At 41.1% G+C, this 27,503-nt stretch overlaps 3 protein-coding genes across 7 annotated transcripts; all 3 read right to left on the bottom strand.

Moving 5' to 3' along the window:
• Positions 1 to 3,493: 3,493 nt before the first annotated feature.
• LOC115760251 (protein timeless) lies at positions 3,494 to 19,376 on the bottom strand. Of its 5 annotated transcripts, XM_030701509.1 has the most exons (16): positions 19,255 to 19,364; positions 18,509 to 18,656; positions 17,967 to 18,061; positions 14,610 to 14,857; positions 13,052 to 14,549; positions 12,839 to 12,980; positions 12,270 to 12,778; positions 12,011 to 12,209; positions 11,819 to 11,946; positions 11,514 to 11,667; positions 11,306 to 11,458; positions 10,878 to 11,238; positions 10,347 to 10,587; positions 10,186 to 10,287; positions 4,480 to 4,833; positions 3,494 to 3,973 (listed from the first exon to the last, which is right to left on the bottom strand). In XM_030701509.1, exons 4-16 carry the CDS (start codon positions 14,704 to 14,706, stop codon positions 3,838 to 3,840), a joined length of 4,074 nt encoding a protein of 1,357 aa, XP_030557369.1. In that variant the 5' UTR covers positions 14,707 to 14,857; positions 17,967 to 18,061; positions 18,509 to 18,656; positions 19,255 to 19,364; the 3' UTR covers positions 3,494 to 3,837. The 5 variants fall into 5 exon arrangements, with proteins under 5 accessions (XP_030557369.1, XP_030557367.1, XP_030557370.1 ...); XM_030701507.1 differs by having other exon boundaries at positions 18,509 to 19,364; XM_030701510.1 differs by having other exon boundaries at positions 12,270 to 12,775; positions 18,509 to 19,364.
• Positions 19,377 to 21,018: 1,642 nt separating this feature from the next.
• On the bottom strand, positions 21,019 to 21,915 carry LOC115759976 (trypsin-1). The gene is made up of 2 exons (XM_030701129.1): positions 21,641 to 21,915; positions 21,019 to 21,574 (listed from the first exon to the last, which is right to left on the bottom strand). Exons 1-2 carry the CDS (start codon positions 21,913 to 21,915, stop codon positions 21,019 to 21,021), a joined length of 831 nt encoding a protein of 276 aa, XP_030556989.1.
• Positions 21,916 to 22,474: 559 nt separating this feature from the next.
• Positions 22,475 to 27,249, bottom strand: LOC115759822 (leucine--tRNA ligase, cytoplasmic). Its single transcript, XM_030700913.1, has 6 exons — positions 27,043 to 27,249; positions 26,044 to 26,879; positions 25,417 to 25,988; positions 24,410 to 24,868; positions 23,097 to 24,343; positions 22,475 to 23,036 (listed from the first exon to the last, which is right to left on the bottom strand). Exons 1-6 carry the CDS (start codon positions 27,043 to 27,045, stop codon positions 22,599 to 22,601), a joined length of 3,555 nt encoding a protein of 1,184 aa, XP_030556773.1. The 5' UTR covers positions 27,046 to 27,249; the 3' UTR covers positions 22,475 to 22,598.
• Between the last annotated feature and the right edge of the window lie 254 nt (positions 27,250 to 27,503).

Below are 27,503 nucleotides of genomic sequence, written 5' to 3'. Positions count from 1 at the left end.
AGTGAGTGTGAATTATTGCACTTTGTCTCAACACGACTTCACTTCACTGGGCCAGCCACAAGACCGCGGCCAGAGCCATTGACAAAATATGCACCAAATATGGAACTAGTACACGTCTAAGTATGTACAGCCGGAATATGGTCAGGCAAATTGTGAACCACGCCAAGCTAAATGCTATCTAAATGGCATTCATTTCACTCTTACATAAACTCTGACAAGCCTCTGCAAAAAGGTTATGCAACTCAGTCGACCGCGAACTGTCCAAAAAGATGGCAATAACTAATTATGTGCTGAGCTTCTTAAATATGTTATGCGGCTTGTGGATCATTAAATATATACCTAAGAATTAAATTTGCTTGTAGCGAAAACTTCGAGGTTCTTGCCAAATAACGTGAGCATGAGGCAAGAGCTTTAATAAGTAAAATTTAATTAGATGTCTGCTCAAAGTATGCCATAATTTAAAGAATTTAGTCACAATATTAAAAGTATTGACTTATTGACCTTATTGACTTCTGATATGAATATATGGAACATCTAGTTATCTGAGAAGAGTATTAAGGTTTCGTATATCTAAACGCAACGCAGCTTTCTTTAATACTGTTTCTTATTGTCAGCAAATCTTCAGTTTAATAATAATGTGCTTTGTAATCTATGAAACTTGTTGTTGCTTTTACTGAACTTTAGTTTTACTTTCAAGCGAACCAGTTTTTGGCAATATTTGACGGATTCTTTTATATCTATTAAAGCCTTTGTATCACTTTTAAATCAAATGTTGACAATCGGCTGTTGCGGCGACTTCCTGTTCAATTTGCATATTATGGCCGAAAAAAAAAAGCAAAAACAAATTAAATTTTGAACATTTCAACGCCTTCCATTAACACCCCGAAAATAACAGACTGCGAGTCCGGCTTAGATATCATACCACTTATATACCCAAAGACCACCCTGAGTAATGGCTTGTCACTTGGCTGACAACTCAATTGACGCTGACGCTTTTTGTTTGCCCCGACTGGCTGCTGGTGGCTAATGCGCTCCAGACACGCAACGCCTGAAAAGTCATCGTCAAATAATTCCCACCGAAAAAATCAGCTCTAATAACAGCAACAGCAGACTGAGGCGCACGTTTACAGCAAATAAAATTAGCTGCCTGTCTTGGTAATTGCGGCACGGTCAAAGCCAAAAGCCAACCAAGTTCCAGTCACCAGCCACGACGATGACGACGTGGACGTGAGCCCAGAGACTGCATTCTGCATTTGGCAAGAAGAACGAGGGCTGGAAAACAAGATTTTCATTATTTCGCCAAAGTGTCACAGTTCTGCATTTAAATATTAGTACAAAATATGAGACTGCATACAGAATTGGCAGAAACCTATGAATAAACCACTTGATTTTTGGCTCACCTTTAAGCCATAACTAAAACACATCTAATCTTTGGCTGAGAAATCTCTATGCCAGTGAATTTAAACAAGTTGAGGCACATACGAGTTTTGCATGCAGCATTCTTTGATTAAAAGCATAAATTAGCTAGACGTACTTTCTGATCGACTTTGTCGTCTTGAAATTAATTTTATATCATTTCAGAGCTAAAACAAAAATTATATAACAGGTTAAAAACGAACAACAGCTAAATAATGATTTGCTGCAGCAACAGACTTAATAAACAATAAAAATTAACTTTTAAATTTTATTATGTATTTGTTTTTTTAATTATTTTAGACAACTTTATTTTAAAGTCAGAAGTCAGCGAGCAATCAACATTGTGATATCGGTTCTAAATATAAAATTCGAAGTTTTAATCTCCAGCTAGCAAAATAATTACAAAATGGAAAGGTCACCAAAACCAACAATACATAAAATTCAAATATGTCTATTTTTATAATCTTCGATTATAAATTATAGAATAACAAAAGAAACATGTTTTTTTTTTTCAATTCCATAATAATAGAAATCTCAATTCTTTTAATATTCTTTACATAATTACATAATAATTATCAGTTGTATTATTTATGGAGAATTCAAGAGAACATCCTTTATTCAAAATATTTTTAAAGCTGCTTATATATATTTTATATGTTGTAATACTTTGGCTTAATGAGAAAACTTAACGAGTTCATTATTGAAACATTATTTTTGGAAGCAGAACATATTGTATTTGTTTTCACTTTATCAAAATATTCTAATTTAATATTGGATCATAGTTCTTGGAACTTTATTTTTCAATGTAAAAATATACGAATTCGTCTTTGGAAATTAATTAACTGTAGTTCATGCTTGATCAAAAAATCATGCATTAAACATATATACATGATTTTTTGTTCTTCTGTAAAACATGAACAAATTGACGTTTCGAACTGGTTCATTGGCCTTTGCCCAAAATTCGAGTGGCTTTGCATTTGCGGAAAAGAACAACCACCCGGAGAACTTTTTGGCGGACCAACTCGTGCAGCTTTGCTGTCTTGGCCATGTTGCAATTAACTGCCAGCTAAACAGCAATTGGCCACAATTATTATTATTATTATTATTTTGGTACGGCTATTTTTGCAATGTTTTCTGTGTTTGCTCTCGACTCATGCAGTTGTTGTTGCTGCTGCTGTTGGCTGTTGTTGTTTGCAGCATTTGGTAATTGTTTTTGGCATGTTTACCATTTTGGTTGGCTGGGCTTTGGCCCGCACATTTATCTATTCATGTGCACTTGGGCCATATTAAGCATATGTCTACCTATGAGATATACTTTTTGCTCGGCTACCGTTTGGGTGCACATGCGTGGAGCGCACAGTCACAGATTTTAGCAACAGATTCCGCTTTAGCCATCGGTTACGCCAATGACCTTAATTCGCAATGGTCATACATAGCTCGTTTTTCTTCTGGCTCCGCCAATTTGCAGCACATATTTCACATTCGGCTTAGATCATTCGGGCAACCAACAGGGTTCAAATGTTGTTTGATTTTGTCATTTGTTTAGTCGCACAGCGTGTGGGCCCATGGCGGATCTGGGTTTCTCTCAGCGCGGCCAATGCAATACAGAGTAAATCGTATAACATTGATTACTACACGGAAAGCTTTATTAGTTACAATATCTAAGGATATTTTTAATAGCTTAACAAAGAGATTTGTTGGTTGTAATATGTTTGTCATGCATATATGCACAAAAATTGTTTCTTAAAATAAAATTTAGTCTAACATACGAATATTTCATGGATATTGTAAAAATATTTTCATGGTATGTGTATATTTGCACTATTTCATCCAGGAACTGCCCATTTATCTATTTAAACCAAATACATGATTATAAGGCTCGCTTAACTACTCTACATATGTCTCTATAAAGTTCCAATATATATAACTTTATATAGGTGTATGTACCAAAAGTGTACATTTTTATATTTTTTTAATAAACAGTATAATGCACTTCTTATAGCCCTGCGAATAAATATTTATGAATTTAATAAAAACTAATTTGAAATACAATTTTCAATTTTTCCTCTGTCTTCATACTTTTTTTAAAAATAATATTTTGGTAATTAATTTTCATTCATATCTCAATTTTTTAAATAGATATTTTCCTTGCATTGGCATATGCACCGACAACAATGTAAATCGTTGTTGCTTAAGAAAATTCAACATTTAATATGATATTTGATATATGTATATACGATATAGGTATTATAGGTTTAGGTAATAGATTTTCAATGTTAAGGTACTAAAATTAACTGCCATAAAGCTGGCTTGGGTCGGTTCATTGTCTGCCTTTGTCTGCCTCATTCGAATGACTCGAATCAGTCGCATGACTCGAATAGCTCGAATCATCCAACTCATTCGAATCACTTCAATCGCACCTTAGTGTCTCTCTCCCTCTCTTTCACTCTGCCTTTCTGTCTGTCCCTCCACCTGTTGTAATTGGAGGTCATGCTTCTCATCCTCATCGCTGACATACATGCGGGTCAAGTCCGAGGCCACTGACACATTGTCGCTGCTGCGATTAGAATTGAAGATGTAAAAGTCATCGGCAAACATTAGCATTAACTTGGTAGAAACCAGACGAAATTTAATGAAAATCGATTTGTTCAAAATGGAAAAGAAAAACAAGCAAAACACCACCCGATCAGTATTTTGCATTTCAAATAGTCGCGCCTTTAAAGGCTGCCTAATGGAAATAAATAATATTAGAGTTGGACATGCAACCGCCTCCAATTTTGGTTGGAATCGAATTCGCCTTAAATTGAATAATTGCCCGCCATAAATTTATGTGAGACACTGTATAAAAATGCTTGGCATGCTTCCGCCGTGTTTCAGGGCGATCGGGCGATCGGGCGACCATTGACTATTGGATATTGACAGGTTGACATTCTGTCAGTTGTGTGGCTCGAGATTCGTTTCATTCGATTTTGGCATTTGCGCAATGTGTCTAATTGTCAATTAGCTGGCCCGCTCTTGGCATGGCTCAGCCTCAATCTCAGAGCCAATCACTAACTCACTCACTTGGCTAACTCGTTCTCGTAGACCGATGCCACCAAGGCGCTGTAATCCTGATCCGTATTGCTGTGCCGCACGTAGCGTGCGCCCGTCACCGCCAGCCGCTCAAACGACGACTTCATCAACGCCGCCGAACTCCCATCCGGCCCACTTGGCATTGACATCGAAGATGCAGTGCCACCGCAGCCGGAGCTGCTGCTGTTCTCATTCGGTGGCGCCGTGAAGCTGCAGTTGCTCAACTTGTTCATACAGACCAGCGTATTAGTCGGATAGCCGGCGTTCAGCTTCGTTTGTGAAGCCTGCGCCATGGAGGCATATGACTTGCCCTCGTCCTCGGCAATCAGTGTGCTGGAGCTGGTGCTGCAAATAAGAGAGTTTCTGTTATAGACTTTTAAAATCGAGAGAAACAATAGGAAAGGATGCTTCAACTGTAGATAGAGTTACCATAGAAGATGTATTTAAGAATATGGTTTGTTGATTTATGTTCTCACTAATTAATGCAATTTTTATTGGTAAAAGTTAATTCATTAGAGGATATTTGTGAAGGGTATTAACTAAATCACTAGCTTAAATGATGATGCTCTAATTTTCAATTTTGTTTTTAAAAATTATTATTTTCTGATTAGTAATAAGATTTTGTGTTTCTTAGAATCGATGAAAAACTTTTGTATTTAAATGTTGACAGAGCATATATATTTTTATAATAAAAGCTTCAGTAAATCATTTTAAGCTCTTTAAATAAAAGTGCAAATGAAATCTATTATCACATAATAAAGGCAATGATACAGTCTGGTAATATTCTAATTGAAATGTTTGACAAGTCTTATGACAATGTAGGACAATTGCCCATTATCCAATCAACAGATTGAATTCTATATACGGTTTCAACTTTAACTATCCATATAAATATTATGCACTCAATTAATTATTTTGTGTATCTCAGTCACGGTAGCCCCAAAAACACACACACACACATACAGCTGTTCTCGCCCATCTTTTGCAGAACAGAACCGAATGCAACATAAATCGTTGCTCAATTAACCCTTTGATAGTTTGGCTCACACCCTGTGCCTGGCCCAGTGGCAATTGCATTTTGCTGCCCGTCCGCGGAGCACAATGAGTCAGCGGCTCAAAACTTGTTTATTTAATAATTAAAATGATTTATGCGACTGATTGATGTGGCTGCTGCTGCTGCTGTTGTTGCTGCTGAGGTGCACTGCACTGCAATCCACACCATTGAGAGCAATTGGTGTCCATGTTTGTCTGCATGTTGCGCTTAATGCCTCGTCTGTTGTTGGCTCATAAATTGCAGCAGCCATAAAGCAAAATGTTAACAACATTGGGCCAAACCCAAAAACAACGCGCCCCAAGAAGGTCGACAGTTGAACCCACAGTCCCCGCGAATTGGTTTCGGATTTAGCTTTGGCTTTGGCTTTGGCTTTGGCTCTGGCTACCATTTGAGCAAGTCTTCTGCCTGCTGCCGTTTGGCCAAGTACCGAGCACAATAGAATGCAATTCATGCTCTTATTTGTTTGCCAACTGACAGACACTCGACGGGACATTTCAGACAGACAATTTGGACAGAGAGTCGGCCCACACGGTCCACTCGAATAACTCTGCTCGTGAGTGAAGGCAGTTCGGCTTTCGGTTCGGCTTGGCTTCCTTGTGGGCCGCACACAACACAAATGTCAATTTCAATTTTCGCCAGGCGTCAAATTAAATTACTTTGGAAAATTGCTTTTTGTCAACGCCCACGCGCCGCAAGCGTAAAATCCACAAAAAATAACTGTGTCTCGTGCCCACTTGGTAACGCCATTGTGTTAATTTGCTTAAAAGTTATTAAATAAAACCAACAACAAACACATCGCGCAGTGTCTTGGACTAGAGCATGCTTGCCTGCACTAGTTGGGAATTATATGCAAATTTGCGTATATAGCTAGCGTGCAGTTAAATTCCACAAGTTGTCAAATAAAAAATATGTAGGGCTTAATCTGACTTTCTTAATGAAACTGACAAACAGCTTTACATTCCTTTTAAACTAAAGTCTTTTCCTTAGTGGTCAATCTATGGTTCTGCAGAGTACTTCTCATGTTTCTGTCAAAGTTAACTATCGGATAAAATACGTTGTCAAACATATAGTGTTTTTATGTTCTTTTTGACAGAACTGTCAATCGACATCAATCAGGCTATTAATTTCTCTGTTAGATAAACTCTAGATAAGATGAACAAATTGCAGCGTTGCCAGCTTGCAATGCACAGCAGATATGGCAGCACTTATCTATGCACTTTTTATGTTAATGGATTTGAACGCAGCTGACATTTGTGGGCATTTATAATATATTAATTTGTTATTCCAAAATCATTGCTAATCACATTGTTTGTTTTTAAAATTAAGACTTTTGTTTATAAAATGCATATGTGATTTGAATCCGAGTAACTTTTAACAACTTGTCATAATACTTATAAGACTGGTTAACTGTCTTGTTCTATCAAGCTCCAGCACATAAGTTAGTTGTTAGGCAAAACTTTCGAGGTGGTTTTTGTTTTCATTTCAATTTTTTTTTTTTAAGATTCTGCTTGTCAAATTGTTTATTGATTTTAATTGAAACCTGTCTGTCCTCAGTCTGCAGTCTTAATAGCTCCACACCTAGAGTCGAGCCAAGAACTGACGCAATTGATTAGCTGAAAACCTTCTGTTATAAATCGGCTTGCCTTTGGACTTTGGTCTATTCGAGCATTAGAGAACTTGTTTGCCATTTCGCGTATCGAGAGGCGATCCGTGCACGCATGCGATATATCTTTGGGTGCGATATCCAGTTGCTGGCGATTGGCGGGCCTTTGACCGTCGTCGCACAACTTTTGACTTTTACTTTCCGCGTGCTGAAACCCCACAAGAGCCAAACTCGTTTCACATTAGCCAAAAATGCAGCAGAGTATCTGGACAATAAATAAAAATCCGCACAAAAATATTTCACATGCCGTCAAAGTGTAGAACGCAAAAGTCTATTGAAATTTTCGGGGAATGATAAAAAACACAACAAATAAACTGGGTCGAATATCTCTCTCTCTCTCTCTCTCTCTCTCTCTCTCTTTCTCTCTGTCTCTCTCTCTCTATCTGCTAGTATTTCTCACGGGAATCTGGAGATATTGAACCGGCTGCGTGCCATTGAGATGGAGATGCAGTTGTAAAATCTGCTAAATGCCATTTGGCATTGTTTCCCCAAAGTCGTTGGCTTTCAGCTTCAGTTTTTTTATTTTAGATTTATAGCTCATTTATTTTCTATTCACAGCCCAATTTTAATTACTTTTTAACAATAATGGGCAATTGTTAATTGGCAAATGGCAATTAACATCTGTGATTGGAATAATTTACGCTGAGAGAAAAATATCGGCGGTCTGAAAACAAATCTCAGCTTGAACAAAATTTAATTCACTTAAATTTATTGATAATATAAATCAACCTTGTTGTATCTTGTTAGGGTCTTTCCAATTATTTTGGCTGTCACTGTTAATTTTTGAGCTCCTAACTTCTAATAACATATAAACTAATTTAAATATTTTGTATATATATTTTAAACGCTTGTGATGAATATTTGGATATTTGTTTAATTAAAAAAGAATTACTTAAAATTTCAGACAACAAAATAAATTAACTTTCTAACTTGAGCTTCGTTTGGAATTATTTTGCACAGTGCAGCTTTTAGTGATTTATTTGATTAAAATGCCCAAGTTAATAACGAGGTTGCAAATATGTTGCACAACACGAGCTTAATTAATTCATATTAACATTGATATTTCTGCTACCGTCCACATCGCTGCACTTAACCATATCCATCAGATACAAGATACAGCTGCTGCGCGTGCTAATCGCGATGATTTTATTTCATGTTTCGCCGGGTGCGCTGCAGACAGAGGTCAGGCAATGTATCTCATGGACAGCGTTGATTTAAATTCGGTTTTAGATTCGCAAAACTGATGCAAAAACTAAAAAGGTGTCAAGCGACAAAATAATTCTCCAAAATACAAAACTAGGGCATACTGAGAAAAGGCGACTTGGAAATGCGCTGCAAGCGATTTGGGATTTATAATAGAAAAGTAAATCAAACTTTCAATCAAATTGCTTGTGAACGAAAGTATATCGAACAGTACTCGGAACTTTATATTCCTTAAAAGATCTTCTAATATCTTAACAATATTCAATTTAAAAAATATTATACGTTACTTGTGATGTAACCCAAAAAAGTGGTACATCTCAAATTGGGAACCAAATAAACTGTGAAACAAAAATTAATTTTGGTCAGCTTGCGTCATAATGCTCTGGCTTAAATCTCATAAATCCAAATTATAGTCTGATAAATAATAAAAAATGTTGGGGATTTCAAAATGCATACAAAATGTAGCGAATTTTAAATATATCATTTCTATTACTTAAGCAAATCTTTGAAATATGTAAATTAAGTTTAATTTTGTTAGTCATGGATAGGTTGTATCTGCGAGTCTCGAAGTTCTATAACATCAATGGAAATGATATGCGAAATATAATATCTAAAAACTATAGAGTTATTTATTTGCTGCGCCAACTGCAATATTTCTTGTGTATTCTATTGTGATTAGTATACGGAAACTATGTTTGGAAAATAAATAATAACATATCAAAAAAGGTATTTTATTTCATTTCCTGCTTTTAGGTTCGATGCGAAAACCTGATTAACCGCAACCATGGACCCCAACCAAAATATTGACTAAATTTATTATTTATATTTGCCCGTTCTAATGAAAATTCTATATTTAACCAAAATTGGCATCTATCGAATATGGCTAAACAAATAAAGTTTTGCGAACCCAAGCTTTTTATGAATTATTATATTGAACCAAACCGTCTTTATAGACAAATATAGTTTCACTAGTGCTTTGTTTAGTTATTTTTTAAGCAATTGGTTTGATTTAAGGTTCGCCTGATAGTGAAGAATAATATGAAATATGAAAGCCTTGGTTAAAAGTGGATCAAATTTGTACTAATTTGTATACAAGTAAACTAAACCCCTAATCGACATCTAGAAGCCCTTTGGTTGTAAGACATCAAAAGGTTGCTGGGCGAACTTAAGCCTGGTCGAGACAGGCTTAGGCCAAGTTATACTATAGCCAGAGTTCAGGGTGCATTTATCGTTGATCTCAGAGTTGTGTGCAACAACAAATATCATAAGGCAGACAACAACAACAAAAAAAGGCTATCATAAACAGTACGCAAAATGCAGTTCAACATGAGCAGCGGGCGATCGTGTGAGGTCCAAAAGCCCCAGAGATGCAAGCGGTTAGATAGACACACACACTCAGGCACACACACACACATATGGAACATACCGAAAACGGATGAATTCAGATGGCGCGAACGGCAGGGAGGCCCGTTCTAGGCTAGAGCAGCGGGCCAACACACAAGACAATGGCCAACGGAGCCTGACATTTAGTGCGAGCTGTGAGAGTCGCCAGTCGCAGGTTGCAAGTTGCAAGCTGCAAGCTGCGAGTGGCGCGTTGCAAACAACTGTCAACACACGAAAGTAAATGTTGAGTTGTGCGGAGTATGTGGAGCCGGGTCTTAAAGTTCATAAATTGCATTGAGGGCGCCATGTAAACAATATGCTGCAGTACGAACGTCTTAACGGCGGCCGCATGCCATAAATCTGATGGCTTTTGGGGCACTCTTGTGGCACTTACCAATCGCTGGCGTCTGTGGCTGGGCTGCGTCGCTTGTTGCATTTGCTGCGCATGACCAACTGCAGCCAATTGGGCACGGGCGGTGTCGGATCCGGCGTGTATCTGCCAAAAAAGTAAAGCAATTAAATCAGTTAATCACAGAAGTGAAACCCAACACACACCTGATGATGGAGTTGCTGTGCTTGACCCTGGGCAAAGCAAATATTTCATTGTTTGGTATAGCAGAAGCCGCTGCTGCTGCCTTCTCTACAGCTGCATCCACCTCGGGTATGAGTGCCAGGCCCTCAGTATCGCCGAAATCAGCCTCCAGGCTGCTTATCGAGCTGAGCGAGTTGCGGGCGCCGGTGTGATGGCGCGACGGGGGAGCATCCTCCAGATCGCGAGGATCAAACTTGAGCGTCACTATAAGAGCCGAAAATGAGGAGAAAGAGAGGCACAGAGCATATCGAAATACACCGATTGACACACACATTCAGCCACAGTCAGAGAAATGTTTAGGGGGCGGGGTGGGCATGGAATAGGGTTTATGCAAATGGAATTGTTTGATATTTTGTGCGTATTGATGATGCGAGGAGCGAGGGACGGGCGATATTCCCATAATCAAAATTTGTGTCATCAACATAGAGAGCCAAAATTATTGATAACGGTATATACATCACCTTTAATCTTAGATTGGTATGAGTTCAACTCACGTTTATCCAACGGTCCCAGCTTCTTTGCCAGCCCATACATCGTCTCTGGCGTCCAAAAATCTGGTATTCTGGCAAATATTAAGCCCGCATCCGCGGGCAGCTGTATGCCCAGCTTGTGCAGCAGCAGCATGAAGGGCTGATAGAGCATCGTCGACGACTGTTCATTGTTCCACTGGACCACCGGTATAGGCTTCTGCTTGAACATGCAATGATAGACCACCGGCTCCATGATGGGCTCCACATCCGTCTGGCAGCTGCCGCACTTGATCATCATCTTGACGTAGCAGCACTCGAGCAACAATTTCTGCAGCCACACCAAATGCTGCGACTTATTCTCCTTTCTAATCAGATCGAGCAGAACCTAGACAACAAATGAATTGCCAGTTAGTATGTAGTAAAACCTAAGCCTAACTCCGTTCCCAACACACCTGCACATCATCCGAGGGCTTGCCATATGCGCTTTCTTTCAACTCAATGCCCGAATCGGTTGTCAGCGATGTCGGCGTGGCCAGCAGGGTTCTCTGATATTCGGCATCTTCGAACTTCATCAGATCATCGTACTCCAGCAACGTAATAATGTCCTGATTGGGAATTAATAGATTAGAAAAGCTCAAGCAATATGATCTGCGGACTCACCTGTTGCAGCAGCTGTTGAATGATAGAAATACGTGTCTTTATCTTGTTGCCATTGTTGCTAAACAGCTTCGCAATTTTGCCAATCACATCGTTTTGTCTCTTGCTCTGCACAAAATACCAACAGAGCGAGTCCATGTCCTCCTGTGACCAGGGGCTGTAAATAACAACAAATTTAGTACTTCAAAGTCTGAAAAATGATGAAACTAGCTTTCATAAAAACAGACAGTTTGATTAAACTATATCGATCCGATCGAGAACACAAAATCCCATCTTCACAGTGAAGATCTCTTAAAATTTCAACTCACCAAGCAGTGTGTTCCTGATTATGCTCCTTAGTCAGTTCGGTCAACGAAGCGGTTGGTATAGCCATCGGTGATTTGGGTGGCGTATTCAAAAACTTGTGAATAACATACTCAATTAGATCGCTCCAGTCCTGCAGGTTAGAGGAAGAAAATTGTTATAGAATAGCTCTACAAAGTATTTCAACGGATGCTTACATCGCATATATCATAGTCGGCCTCCCAAATGCGAGAGTAGGCCTTCAATATAATAGGCTGATAGAGAACGCCAACCTGGCCCAGATCGCCGCCAATGTGATGCATCATGGTAAAGATGCAGTCGTTGACATATTTGCCATTGTTGCTGAAGTCCTCCAAGAGAATGCCATAGTAGTGCATCACCTCCAAGGTGGCAAATCTGTTAAGGTTAACAAAAGGGTAAGTCAAAAAAACATTAGACATTCATTGGGTAACCTACTGTGAGATGTGTTCCGAGAGTCCAATGGTCTGGCCGCCTTCCAATTTGGCAGCATTGTCCAAAATCAGCAATAGAATGTGATTAGTCACGACCAGATCTTGTAGATACTGCTTAGAATGGATGCTGGGATTAAATCGTCGCAACAACAGAACAAACAAACAGCGCAGATCTGTGGTGGCGCTTATCTGCAGCTGGAGCTGGCGTAGACGATAGCGATCATCCTCGCTGAGATGGGTAACCTTGTTGTAGGCCTCGATGGCCTGCAGGAACTCGCGTATGGCCGTGACCACCAGATGCATGCGACGCAAATAGGGTCTCAGATCGCAGCCCTCCTGTCGCGCATTGAGCTCCAGCTGCTCGCACAGGCTAACACCCTCATAGGTTAGAAAGCTCAGAACATCGAAGGTGAGTATTGTATCGATGTGTTCCATGTCCAGCTCCAGCTGGGCGGCAAACTTGAGAAAGAACGTGACAAGCCAGAAGAAATGCGATGTATCAATGGGCATCTTCTGTGAAAAAGGAAACTGTAAGCAAACATCCTTAGCCCCAAGAGTCCAAGGCTAACGTACCGCATTGGACAACAGCTGGGAGTGCAGCTCCTCTACCAAATAGTTGTAGCCTTTGAGCAAAAAGTCGACTGTGAATTCTTTAAGCAAATTGGATATGTCCTCGTCGTTGGGCGTGTGCAACACCAGGCCCTTCATGTTGATGCTATTCAATGGGTTAAGGGATTGCAGTTTAGCGGACGATTCTGGCTAGATGAATTCCCATTTAGTACTTACAGGCTGCTCTTGCTACGCTTGACCAGCTTCTTGCGTCGCAGATCCTTTGTATCCTGCGGTACTGCGAAGGTGCGTTGTTTGCTGCGATGCTTAATATTGCACGGCGGCTTCTGATGCTGCGGCTTGCCCTGGGGACCATCATCATCATTGCTGGATGTGGATATGGACTCTGGATTCTCCATCTGGGTGCCATAGCCACAGTCGGATTGCTCCGACTGTGAGGATGGGCACTCGCGCTTCTGCGGACAGCACTTGCCCTTGATTAGCTGCAGTTGACCCGCGTGCGGTGACTTCTGGCCCAGCTTGACGGCCGAAATAAACGAGAGTGGTGCGTAATTGTCCGACAACATGGCCGAGAGGGTGTTTCGACGTGGTGCGGGTGGCTTAAAGGCCTCATGTTTTAGGCTAGTCGTTTTGGTCAAGGTATCTGTGGTTGTGGTGCGAGCATAATTCGCATTGGTAGTGTAGTTGACATTGTCAGCTGGTTGTGAAAGATTTAATGGTTCGCTGATGACGGCAGTCATCTTTTTGTACTCCTGCATCTCATAGTCGGACCACGGCTGTTGGGCCGAGCAGGGTCCCTCCAGTATATAGTTGGCCGCCTTCGAGCTGGCCATGGCATTCTGGTATTCATGCCCTTTGCGACTGACCTCGTGTAGCGTGGCATCGGTGCCCTCACGCAGAGCCTGACGTCGCCCCTCGCAGCTTTCCTTCTTGCCGCCGCTGCCATTGTCCGAAGAGTCCGATGTGGGATCTGAGGTGAGCATGGGACTGGAGTCGCCGCTGGCCTGTTTGGGTGGCGTCGTGTTACTCTCATTGTCATCCGAGCTCTCCGACAGTGAGGCCTCAAACCACAAGTTCAGCAGCTTCTGCAGGGTGCTCACATGCTGATCCTTGTAGATCAGCGCAATCAGCTGCACCATGGTCACGCCCCAGAGCGAACGCTGCGGACAGGTCATCAGATATAGGAGCAACTTATCAATGCTCTGTATGAATAGGTTCCATAATATGGTGTTCTGCATGGAAACCTGATGGCCGCCGCCCGACTGCAGCCTGGGCATCACGAAGTGTGCATGCGACTCCGGTATGTGCAAAATGTTGCGCAGCAACAGGAGACAATTGTTGATCTGATCGCATTTGTGCGGCGATAGCTTGGGATCCGATTCCAGAATGTGTTTCATATACTCGACAACGCTCTTGGTGCTCTTCGGATCGGTGAAGGCCTCCTTGCTGTTGTAGAGCAGCTTGTTCAGCTCGAAAATTGTGTGACGCCCTACCTCGGTGCGGTACATGAGATCCACCGAGAACAGGCACTCCACCGGCACGGTAAGATTAACCAATATGCGTATGACTGACTCGAGCACCGCATCATCCTTGGCATTCTCGAGTAATGGTATTAGATCGACTCGCACATTCTGGCCAAAGCCGATGGCGCGACGGAAAGTGCGCAGCGTTTGATCCTCATAGGTAAGCTTATGGTTAATCTCCTCCAAAATTGCTAGGATAGACAAGAATCAGTTAGCTTATGCAATTTAGGTGTTTCAGGCTCTTCGCTTACCCAATGCATTGGGACTGACCACGTAGGTGCCGCCCACAAGGGAGCCCAACGAGGAGAAGACGCTCTGAAGCTGAGGTGTTGCGAGTAACCAGTCCATCACAGATCCTCTTTATATATAGTCTGGTATGTGGATGCTATAATTTACCTGGTTGTTCTTAAACTGCCAAGTTTGGCACATTGCTCAATTCTGACATATATTGATATATTCTAACAATCGATTTCAATCAGCAATTCTTTTATAACATGTGCTGAAAATAGTCAGGGAAATGAAAGAGTCCTTAACAAAACAAACTTCACATTTGGATTTACTAATTTGTCTCTTAAGTATAGTTAAATATTCATTTTCAAAATTTTAATTTATTTAAATAATATATCTAATTCTTGTTATCCTCCTGTAGGTTGGTTGAAAAGTTAGTGAATAGTTATATATATTTAAATTTTGACGAATTCTAAAAATTCGGACGGGTTGTAAATAATTCCCTCATTGCGTCAATAACTGCCGAGACCCTAACTTTTTAATATAACTTATAATTATTTTTTGCATTCCCAAAATATGATATTTAAATTGTTAATAAATAAACCTGGGCTGAGCGCTATTATATAAAAAATATAAGAGAAGTTCATAGTTGGCTCATGTAAACAACTAATGATATATATATATATATATATATATAAATATATATATTTATTTATCACTGAAAAGCCAACAAGCACTGCACTTGCCGTTCCATTACACAATCAACAATTGTCGAAGCTTTTCAGTCCGTAGCACAAAAGCTGGCCATAAATAGAAACCAGAGCTGGCCACAGTGCGCTGCATGTGACCAATACGTCAAGTGCTGCGCTGGCACCACCTCCGTGCCCCACCCCATTCCTCTTTTGCCCACTCACTGTCGAACCGTGCAATGTGCAATCGCAGCGTGCAGGATAACGCGACACAAGCGCCAAGGCAACACGTGCCCAGGCAGCGTGTTTTGTTACAACGGAAACTGCGCAAACAATACAATTTTTAATTGATGTGACTATGTCACATAACTACACTCAGCCCCCCTTTAGCTTACAATCGACCAACTCAACAAATTGTAAGCAGCAGCGTTTTACAATGGACTACCAATAAAAAGAAGAGAAAAAAACAACAAAGTAAGCTCAATCGAAACGAACTGAATCGAGTTCAACGTTAACCCTAACCCTTCTCAGTAGCACACGTAACTGTTTGACGCATAAGCATTTGCAGGCATCCGCAGTCCGCATGTGACTTACACACACACTCACACGTACAATTTCCCATGATTGTGTAAGCTTCGCAGCGGGAGCATAAAAATCTACAAAATTGATTTTTTAGACTATGCCATGGACACGCTCAAGCCCCAATGCTGTCTTTACATATCCTTGAAAGACACTGCGAGAAATGGGAATATTACGATTGTTAATATTACTCTGTTTTGGAATACAATATAACGTGGCTAGTTGACTGTGTGAGCGTGTATATCAATGCTAATGAAGCAATAAAAAGTGTTGCATACTTTTGAGCGGTCGCTTAAAATGCAACAAGTTGGCACAAATAAAATAAAAAACATTAATTGCCGTATCTATTAAGTGCATTTTGAACTTAACCAAAATGAAAAAATTGTATATTAGTATCTATGTATATTTATATATAAGAAAGTTCTCCCGACTGAATGATTGATTGACTGAACAGGAAGAGCTAGGAAGCTAAATTTTTGCTGAAGCTTCAAGCAAGAAAGTAATTATGTGATGGGGAGCTGCGATATCTGAGCGTCAGGCTAGCACGCGGGAAGTCGCTGGTTCAAATATATATAGAAACAGCAATTTGAAATTATTGTAAGTTTGCATGGATAACTTCTTCTATTGCGATATTTAAATTTTGTTTTCATTATATAATTTATAAGTAGTTCGTTTAAATATTTTTAAATTTTAATAAGTCAGCACTTTTAAGGGGCTAAAACGTGAATCATTACTAAAATAAGTATAAACTTCAATTGTTCATATTTTGCTGAAATATTTATAATTAACATATAGTAAAAGCAAATACTCTCAAAGTGAGTGTAGTGTGAACTCTTCTCAGTTCCACATTAACCTTAGCTAGAATCAATATTATTATTAAATCAACTCTATGACAAGCCTTAAATACGTGACTCATATTCATTAATTTATCCCTATACATCTGTCTACATGCATGTATTTTCATGTTTGCACCCATTCCAGTGCTGTGGAAGTACAACCCCGATCCCATTTCCGCTAGCAGTTATGAAACCAAAAACACTTTCAAAGAAGGCTTACATAAAATTTGTTTCACAAACAGCAAAAGATAACAAATAAAATAAAGATAACAAACGATATGCGCATTGTATTTGTATTGGCACAGCTAATCAAAATGCGTTTTCATTCTTTCGCAAAGGAAAATTCATTCAAAAAACCTATCGCTTATTTTACATTTGATACGGTGCTCAAGCTACTTTCTTAAAGGCATATTGATGCAAGGCAAATGGACACAATTTGATGGCAGGGAAGGAATAAATATTTTCTAGCTGTCAAAATAAAAATAGCCTAATATCTGAATGGCTGTCGAAAGCAGATTTATTTCAAGAAGACTTGCTAGCCTTTATGGCAGACGATTGAATACCCTTTAATATAGTTGCAAAATGAGGGTGACTTGGCTTTCCTATTTTGCTGAGGTTTGTTTAAAAAAGAAAGAAGCCCAAGAACGAGAGCTACTTAGTGAATGTAATTGAAACAAAGACATTGAAATTATTTAAAATTTACCTATTATTGAGTAAAGAAATACAAATCGTATAATCAGAGAACATAGTTTAATATGAAATACTTATGGTACTCCCGATTATATGATTGAATTACTGATTGTAATAATGTACACACTTAATAATGAATAATAAAATCTTTAACGAATTGATGCTTTACATAAGAAAAACGGATCTTTAACTTGCAAATTTAGAAGTATCCCACGAAAAGTATCATATGCTACTCCGTCAAGCTGGTTCAACGACTGCAGCTCCGAGGCCTTATTTCGCTGAGCTGTTTGTATTTTTTGAAAAAGTCTATTTGAATTTCTAGAGTGTGCAGGTTATATAATGATTAACATATTTCCGCGTCAGAACTCGAAGTTTCGCTGACTGCAAAAGAATACCTAAACAACGCATCGTTTCATTTTAAAGTAATGCTTCGCTAAATATTTAAATTTGGCGCGTTTAAAACCGAAAGCTTTGAGTGCTGTGAGCTTTCGCCGAAAGCTCTGCGTAGTGGGCTACGTCGTAGCACACTGTGATAGGTCGTGTACTTGCCGGATGCATATATTAACTAACTAATAGATTAACTTACCCGATTTCCTTTTGTGTTTTTTTGCAGTTGCAATTTATTTCACAGTGGTTCAAATGTGATTTGTTTTGAAAGTGGCTTTTCAGTTTTTTGTTGAGCTGCGTTTAGAAAAAAGAATGAGAAATATTCATGAAATACTGTTAATATACTTAGTTTTGTTATAATATTTAATGTTAAATCAACGAATTTCACTTTGTTTCATATCACTTCACACACTGTCAAAAACATTTTTAAAATTAAATCTACTTAAGCTCAACGTATTTGTTGTTAATTTTTTCTAACGTTGTATTTTAATTATAGTATTCTTGTAAGCTATTTCGCATGATTTATGTATTCTACGTATTTCAAGCTGAACTTACGTAAAATGCAAAAAGAATAACAACAATAAACTACAAAACAATTTGCACATTAAGTGTTGAGAGAAAAAAAACAACAACATATTTTCCACTGGCTTTAAAACAAGCACAAAAAGATTTACACAAACAACTGTATTTAGTTGCCACAAATATATTTAATTTTAATGATTATTCAAGAGTTACACATACCACAAGCTCAATTGGTTGAATATATTAAACAATAATATATGAAATTATGTTTAATATATTTAATATATATTTTGTTTTTTTGATAAGTCTCAAGTGTTTGTATTTATTCTAGAAATTGTAGCAAGACGCGAGAACACGAACCGTTTGCCTAAAGCGAACAAAGTTGAATGCTCAAAGTATTTGCATTGGGCTCCAGTCGACGTCTCCAAATGCAGCGAACCGAAGCTTCCACACACACACACACACACACGGCCACGAGCCCGTTCGCATTCACATTGCACTCGCATGAGACGTAAAAGCTGCGGCCACAAGTTGCCGTTGTGCCGGCCGCTGGCTGTGTGTGTGTGTGTGTGTTCGTTTGCCTGTGTGCGCCAAAGCTTTGCTGTTCTAAATGTTTGCTTCTCATTCGCGCTCACGCTCTGCTTGGGGGCTCGAGCCGCTCACGTGTAGCAGCAACGTGCGGCACGCTTGTGTGTCTGTGTTGCACTGTCTGCGCGTGTGTGTGTCTGCTGTGTCTCTCTGCGTGTGTGTGTGTGAATGCGCAGCAACCGCAATCAATAAAATAGCAAACCGTTAAACAATTAAAGTGCCTACGCTGTATTTGCTGTCTGCTATGTTCTCTATTGATTCTTGGTGTTGGTGAGGCTGTTCGTGGTGGCACCCACGCACACGCACACAACAACACATTGCCTCTTGTCTCTTGTTGCCTAACACTTTTGCCTTTGGGCTAGTTTTACACAACATACAGTCAACAGTTGGTCTATTAACGCCGCGTATGCGCAATGTGCAAATGTAGAAAACTTAGATCACGTCGTACGGCTGGTCAGCGGCGCGAGCCCCGAGCACGTCAGCTCTACGCGACTGCAATAGAACTAATGACGAGCCCAGATCGGACACATAATCACAACTACAAGCAGCACAAACGAACGATCGACGTTTGTGTATGTAACAGATATATGTATATATGTGCATCTCCAGTTGCATGCAAAAATACTTACAATGCGATTTGTGTGCATAGAATCGTTACCTAATCAAACTAAATACTTAACGAGTTCAGCTTACATGGACATATCTCTCTATGTGTGCCTGAGTGTGTGTCTGCCTGTGTGTGTGTGATCATTATCAAGTTCACGGCGCGAGATATCGTAAACAGCTTTCAATATCATTCACATAGCAGCTAAAAGTGTTATTCGCCAATAGATCAACTTGTGACAGGACTTATAATAATAAGTATATACAATAAGTTAATAAGTTATACAATTATCTAGAAAATATTTATATGAACTTGGGTATAAAAATAAGCTTATCGTTAAAAGTTTTATCTCATGTTAACTAATTACATTTATTTGTGGGTAGGGGTGGACGCCCCGATAGCAAACAAGGTGGGGTGGGTGGTCGATGGTCCCTCGTCGATATTTATATTTGTTATATACATTTTTCAGATTAAAGTATTATTTTGTTTGAACTTATATCAAAATATTTTGCCCAATAATAAGGTTGACCTTCACTGATATTTAAAGTAAGACACTCTAGAACCTAACAGCGATCATTGCTATTTCATTTTATTGACCCTTTTCCAGAGAATATCGTATTGAGCATAATATTTTTGGTTAATTAAAGTAGTATAAATAGGTTTGGTAACAATTTGACAACGTAACATTTTTATAGTATACGATTTATATCGTTATTCATTTTTTTTTTCAATATATCTTTAATATTCTAGTGCACATTTCGAAGCAAATTCTGTCAAATTTATACAATTTTTATAATAGTAACAAATTAAAAGATATTTTTTACCCATATTTAATAATTTGTTTTAAGATTTATTTTAATTTTATTGTTAGAATTTCGCTTATAATATTAAAGTTGGTTAAAGAAATACAGAAAGGAAACTTGATGGTATATTTTTATATTAAATTTCTTATATAAATGCATAAAATACAAATTTTGTTTATGGCTTGCATAACAAAAATAAAGCAATAAGCAGCAATCAAACTTTCATATTTCTATTAAAAAATTGTGCAAGAGTCGAACAACAATGCACGCGCTAAGTTGTTATTAAACTGAATAATCAGCAACAAACAACTTAAAGCTGTTCGCGCTGTCGTATGCGTAATATTGATTGTGTAAACGCCCATGTAAGGGTGGAGCGCGTGAGGCAGTTGCTAACAGAAAGGGCTAAGCCAAACAGCGGGGGACTAGGCGATATCTGGGACCTACCAGACATCCCCCAGACTCGAAACTTCACAGCAGATTCTAAAGGCTTCAGCACATGAGTGCTGCACGTGGGTCGCGAAGAGTGGGTGGTATTTATGTGGCTTATAAAAAAAATAAATAAAAAACACCCATGTCAATCTGTTGTCATGCGTGGCCATAATGTGAGCATCGCAATAAGGTCGCGTGTTGGGCGCTTCGAGAGCGCGTGCTGATGCTGAAAGGAACACATGAGAGTGGGGTGGATTTGGAATGGTTGCTGTTGTTGTTGCTCATTTATTAAGATAGTTCGCTAGCTAGATGCCAGTGTGCTCCTTGATCCAGTTACGCGCCTGGGCCACTCTGGAGTAGACGCCGGGATAGTCGGGCTTGGCGCAGCCGTAGCCCCAGGATACGACGCCCACAAGGACGCCCGCCTCGTTGACCATGGGACCACCGGAGTCGCCCTGGCAGGCATCCTTGCCGCCCGCCATGTAGCCCGCACAGATCATGCGCTCCGTAATGCCGCCGTATTGCTTGTACTTGTCGCTGCAGAGCTGCTGATTGACAAGCGGCACCTGCACCTGGCGCAGCCACTCACGTGGCTCGAGCAGATTCTGTGTGTTGCCCCAGCCGGTGACAAAGCACGGATCACCGTCCGCAAACATTTGATCCGGTTCCGGCAGCTTGATGGCCTTTTTGGTATCATCAAATTCGATGGGTTCCCGCAGCTGCAGCAGCGAGAAATCGTAGTCTACATTCGTGAAGTTGAACTTTTCGTGTTGTACAATCTTCTGCACGTGCAACAGCTGCCCGTGCCGCGAGAATTCCGAGCTGCCCAACCGCACGCGCAGCCGATCCGCAGTTTTGCCCCTATAAGTGTCAGAATGGGACCAAATTAAGAGCTCCCACTGGCGAAAAGCTGTCTGTGCTACTCACTCGGTGCAATGAGCTGCCGTTAGTATCCACTGTTCGGAGATCAACGAGCCGCCGCAGATATGAGCTGATGTTTGCAACGAGATTTGATGGGGTGCATCCGTTATGTTTATGCGTCGGCCGCCTACAATGCGGTCATCAAGCCGCGGACGCCTGCTCCAGAACTCATCCACCAGCGAACGTTGGCGCTTGACAGGCTCGGGTATTAGGCAGACGCCGACCACAACTACCACAGCAGCCTGGAGCAGTAGAAGAATCACAAATTTTGCCAACAACATTGTAAGTGTGGCTTTGAAACAAGGCCCTCGGCTTTTATAGGCCCGGCCCAGACCCTGAATGGGCTGCATTAGCCGATACCCACCCACTGAGCCTAAACAACCCACTGGGACGCTATCTCACACGCCCCACAAATAGCATACTAATAGTTGGGGAAGAAAGCGCGCTTTAACCTAATGAAGTGTAGATACACTCACACGCACAGATATATTAGAACAAATTTTAAATTAGTCTATATAAATAGTTATTAATAGAAATTTAATTCACGTCTAGACAACAAAGCAATTATTTTCTTGAAATTGATTTGAAATAAAAGAAAATTTTGTTTGAGAAACAAAGTTTTGAACATATTGTTCTAATGCCGCGCTACTTTAATCTCCTAACAGGAGAAGTATATATATTGAATATATTTTAATATCATGTTTAGCAGTATATAATCAGCATTTACTATTTCTTTCAAGGCTTATAAGCCAGCCAATGTACCCTAATTCGACAGAACATTTAATCCCCAAAAGACCTAAATTATATTTAACTAGGTCAAGAGTATTTACACATAGTGGATTTTGGTGTATACTAGAGCACATAGTATAGTAAGGTATTCATTTATAGCCAACAACTGTTTTACAATGTTCCAATTCCAAATTCATTTATAAATTAAGACGCGTGACCAGAACGCGGATTTTCTCTACTCGACCAGATAGATTAGATTGCGTCCGACCTCGGCCAGTTTGCCAGCTTGATCGACGCTCACTCGTTTAGCCGCCACATCCAGCACAAAGTTGCCCTCGCTCAGCTGTGTCTTGCCAGTCTTGTAGTCCTGGAAATTGGGCAGCTTCCGTGGACCCAACAGAGGATCCTCATAGCGCCAGATTTGGAGCGTGGAAATGTCTGTTTTCAAGCCAATAATTTTGGCAAGCTTCTCACGCAGTGACTGCACCGTGTCACCTTCGGATATGATGGTGTTCACCTGAAACAGAGATGAGCGTTCCGTGGGATTGACCAGTTCTACACTGATATGCGGCGCAGCGCTGAACAAAATGAAAGGCGAGCCGGGACGCACTTCCTCGCGCGTCTTTTCAGGTGCTGAGGGATCATCAGTGTACTTTATTTCCAGGCTGTCCAGCTGAATAAGAAGTATTGATAGATAAGTAGAGTAATCTAGTGAAACCGCTTAGCTACTCACATCCAAGGTATTCTTAAGGTAATCCAGATTGCTGAGCAGCACCTGTCGCTCATCGAACTCCAGGGTGACAGCTAGTGCAGCCACGCCCTTGCCGCCCGTTTCTACCTTCTCGCGTATCATTTGTGCAAAGGGCATCACTCGCTTCATGAACTTCTTTATCTCGGGCTTCTGCTGCAGCGTGGCCGCAATGATCTTGTTATCGGGCAGTGTTTTCGTCTCCTTGTTGTATAGTTCACGCATGGTGTCCAGCACGCAACATTGCCAAGGTGGATACGTTTTCGCTACCCAAACCAGACCGCGATTGGGTTTTGCAGTTTGTGCATCCAGAGCCTTCTCTTTGCCGCCCTTGCCTCTGACCTGCAGCAAATTCTTCAGGTTAAGGCGGAAGGAGTGCGCCGACTCCATTAAATACTCTGAGCACATGATATCCAGCTCATTAATTGCGCCCACTTCGGGCCAACGGGCGTGCACAATAGACTCCTTGTTGCCCAGGAGGCCCCACACATGCTCAGCCATATGCGGGCAAATTGGCGCCACAAGCAGCGCCTGTCGTCGTATAAACTCCATGACCAGGTCCTCATGCATACCCTGGGCGCCGCACAGCTCGCGGTACTTGTCACGCGCGAGCTGCAGTTCATAGAAGCCACTGCGCAGTGCCTCCTTGAACAGCATGCGGCGATAGTTCTCATCCGTCTGCTGTGTCTTTAAGTTGATCTCGCTCAAGAAGACCTGATCATTAAAGGTTTTGGCCGCATCGTGGCGCAGGCTAGTGCGAGTGGCTAACATCTCCTTGACCCATTCAATGAAGGTGTACAGACGCAGAATGCCCGCATCCGCGGTGCTCTCTACAAAGTTGGCATCCTCCACGCTGTCGCCAGCGTCGGCGAGGCACAGGCGCATGCCGTCCGCCGAGAACTTGTCAATCGCCTCGTGTAGCGTCAGGAAATTGCCATCTGACTTGGACATTTTTGCCGAATTGAGCAGCAAGTGACCGTTGACGCGCATACCCTTGGGCCACTTGGTCTCGTCGTTGGGCCATATGGCTGCATGATTGTACAGGCAGAAGGTCAAATGGTTCTGTATCAAATCCTTGCCAGACACACGTAAGTCCATTGGATACCAGTACTCGAACTCACGTCGCAGCACAGCCAAATGTTCCTTTTTGATGGCTGTTTTCTTAGGCAGTGGCGTCTCTTTAAAGAATATATAGTCCCAGATCTCGGCAGTCATGTCGGCAGGTGTGATGCCTATGGAGGGAAAGTGCACAAATAATGTAATCAAATTGGCTTTAAGTTTCTAAGAATCGCACTTACCGAATGGGCCTGGTTTCTCGCCACGGAATGTGCCGCCTTGGAGCAAGTGACAGACCGTATAGAAGGCCATGTAAATGGTTGAGTCCGACAGGGATTCAATGAGCCACTGCTCATCCCAGGGCAACTTGGTACCCAAGCCGTAGGTGCGCGAGCAGGCGTACTCGTGCAGCCAGTTCAGGCAGGCCTCAAAGTTGTTGCGCGCCTCTTCGTGAAACGTTTCCATGTCCTGCAGTATCTTGGTTGCCTGCGCCTGCCATTCGGGCTCGCCATAGTTGAGGTACCATTGGTTGCACAGGGCCACCACGCACTCATCCGCTGAACGCGACATGATGGTCTTCTCAGGCTCGTAGTAAATATCCGCCTCTTTGGCATCAATCATGCGTTTTTGCAAATCTTTCTTTACATCCTGGATTTTACGACCCGCAAACTCGCCTACCAGCATAACGCCATCATAGAAACCTGTTGAGATAAGATGCAATAGGTGAGATTTTTATTGTATAATAGTTATAATTACAATATATATGTTTAATGTAATTTTTCCTATTTGGGAAATATATAGGGATCAATGTTAATTATACATATGTAGGATACGAGAGCTTGATACCTTTTGTTTTTAATTATTGATCGGTTTTTATATATTTTAGAACCTATGTAAGAAATTATATATTGCAGATTGGTTATTTCTATTAATTATTGCTTATAATGTCTATAAGAAATGAAACAGCAAAAGTGAAAAATGGGTGGTACTACTTTGCAAAAAGCTTATTTTGTACATCAAATTGGTTTCAAACTCATTTTATATATATATGCTTGAAGTAGCTGAGAAAAACCAATTTCGTGGAAAATTAGTGTCGAAAATTTCAGGATATGAAAAAGTTGAAAAACAATGCGCAAAAAAATAAAGGTGGAAAACGCCAGTTACTACGTGAATCCACAATATTAATTTACTTTTAAGTAACTTTGTTAAATCTATTAGTTTTTTAAGAACATTTAATAAGAATACTTACTCTTCAGATAGCAAAGCGCCTTGGCCTCGGCCAGTTTATCCTTGTCATTCTGCGACTGAATCTTCAGCGTGTCGTAGGCATGCACAGCAACGAGCTTGCCCAGCGTGGGCACTTCGATGATGGGTATGGGCTCATATGGCAACACCATCTCATCCTTCAGTCCGTACTTTTGACGGAATGCCTCTTTTTTCTGCAAGTCCACCAGCGCAGCGTAGTCATCGGGCGAATCCGATGGCACGGAGGTCACCACGCCCGTTCCCTTGTCCGCCTTAATGCTCAGCATGGGCAGTGTGTAAATTGTCTTGTGCTTTGTCAGCGGCGACGACAGCGGCACACCCAACAGCTCCAGACCCGTCACTTCGGCCAGCACAACGATATTGCCCTCTTCGGCAGTGAATCCCTGATAGGCCATGTTGCGTGCGGCACGACGTGTGCTTATCCACACCTCGTTATCGCGCGTGCTCTGCCAGGCAATGTACTTAATGTCTGGATGTAGCCAGCAATTGGTTTGGCCGTACATGGTCTCCGGACGCAGAGTCGCTGCCACGAAGTAAATGGGCTGCTTGATGGCACTATGGACGAATGTTATTGTCTTGCGTTCTTTCATAGTCGAAGATAATTGCATACCTTAAGGCCTTGGGCGTCTGCAGCACCTTCATCTTGATAAGCGTGTATTCTTGCGGACCGACACCCTCGCCGGTGGAACGATCATGATCCATGCAGGGTTGTCCGTCCTTGGGCGAATAAATTGTATAGCGCTTGCCATACATGATCTTGCCGCGCTGCTTCAAATGGTTGAACTGCCAGCGTACAAACGAGTCAAAGTAGGGATTGGCATCTGTGGTTATGAACGTGCGTCGCCAGTCGATATGGGCACCGATGCGCTTCAGATCCTGCACCGCCAGAGGTGGAAAGTAGTTGAGCCAGTACTCAGCATTGGCAAACTGCTTGATTTCCTCATCCTGCAGGCCCAGGCTTTGCATGATCTGCCATTGGTACATGGCAGTACCCGTTTTGGCCACGGCTTTGCTCTTCTTACCCTTGGACTTGTCCTTGGGCACCTCGGACTGGGTCTCCTCAACGACCGGCGCTACGTTCTGTGTGTCCGGAAAATTTGGCGGATAACCAAACATTTCCAGCTCGCGGGCCAGCTTATCTGCGCACGCCTTAATTGGCATACCAGTGCAATGGAATCCGAAGGGCCAGAGCACACGGCGGCCCTTGAGACGCTGGTATCGTACCGCAAACTCTGCCTTCGACATTGAGAATGTGTGGCCCAAGTGCAAACGTCCATTCATATACGGAAACGGAAATGTGACGAAGAACTTTTCCGCCTGCCGCTTTTTGGGCGCCGTCGGGGCATCCGTTTCGTGCACGCGCTCCGCCTCCCAGCGCTGTTGCACTTCGAGCTCGATTTTCTGCAGGTATTCCACCTTGAAGGTGCCTTTACGCTCCACATTCGCCTGTTTGCGTCATGCATGAATAAAAATTTGCATTATTTCGTTTTTGATTCTCATTCTAAGTAAATATTGCATCAGTTTTGCGGATTTAGCAATTGCAGATTTTGTTAAATCAACATACCGCAAACTTGCGATGCCGGTTATTATTTCAAATTTATTCACTCACCATTTTGCACTGTTCGCTGTGCAACAGACTTTTAGTTAACTTAATATTCAGCTAAATAAGTTTTAACAGTCAACAAATTGCAATTTGCAACGTGTTTACCTCGCAGCGGCGACTAAAAGGTTGGTTATCGTTCGGGCTATCGGAATTGACGGGCAACTGTTATCGATATTTAGAGGTGAAAACGAAAACATATGTAGATTATTTGGACAAAGCACATTACGAAAATGCCAGAAAAGAAAATTTGATTTGCCTTGTGTTCTATTGGATATGCCACGTCGTATTTAATGTGAACAATTTAACTGATATATTTGTGCCATTATTCAAAATTAAAATAGCGCGCTCTCACTCTATGCTCAACACACTCAACTGTTTGCCAACAGTTCTTCAACGATTCCATAATTTCTAAATTGATGGTTTTTTACTATCGAGTTGCGATTAAATTGTCATATCGATATTTTCAG

Source organism: Drosophila novamexicana, unplaced genomic scaffold, assembly GCF_003285875.2.
Source record: "Drosophila novamexicana strain 15010-1031.04,08,12 unplaced genomic scaffold, DnovRS2.1 tig00000387-arrow-pilon, whole genome shotgun sequence".
Lineage (NCBI taxonomy): Eukaryota > Metazoa > Arthropoda > Insecta > Diptera > Drosophilidae > Drosophila > Drosophila novamexicana.
This window is presented reverse-complemented; position numbering and strand designations above follow the sequence as displayed.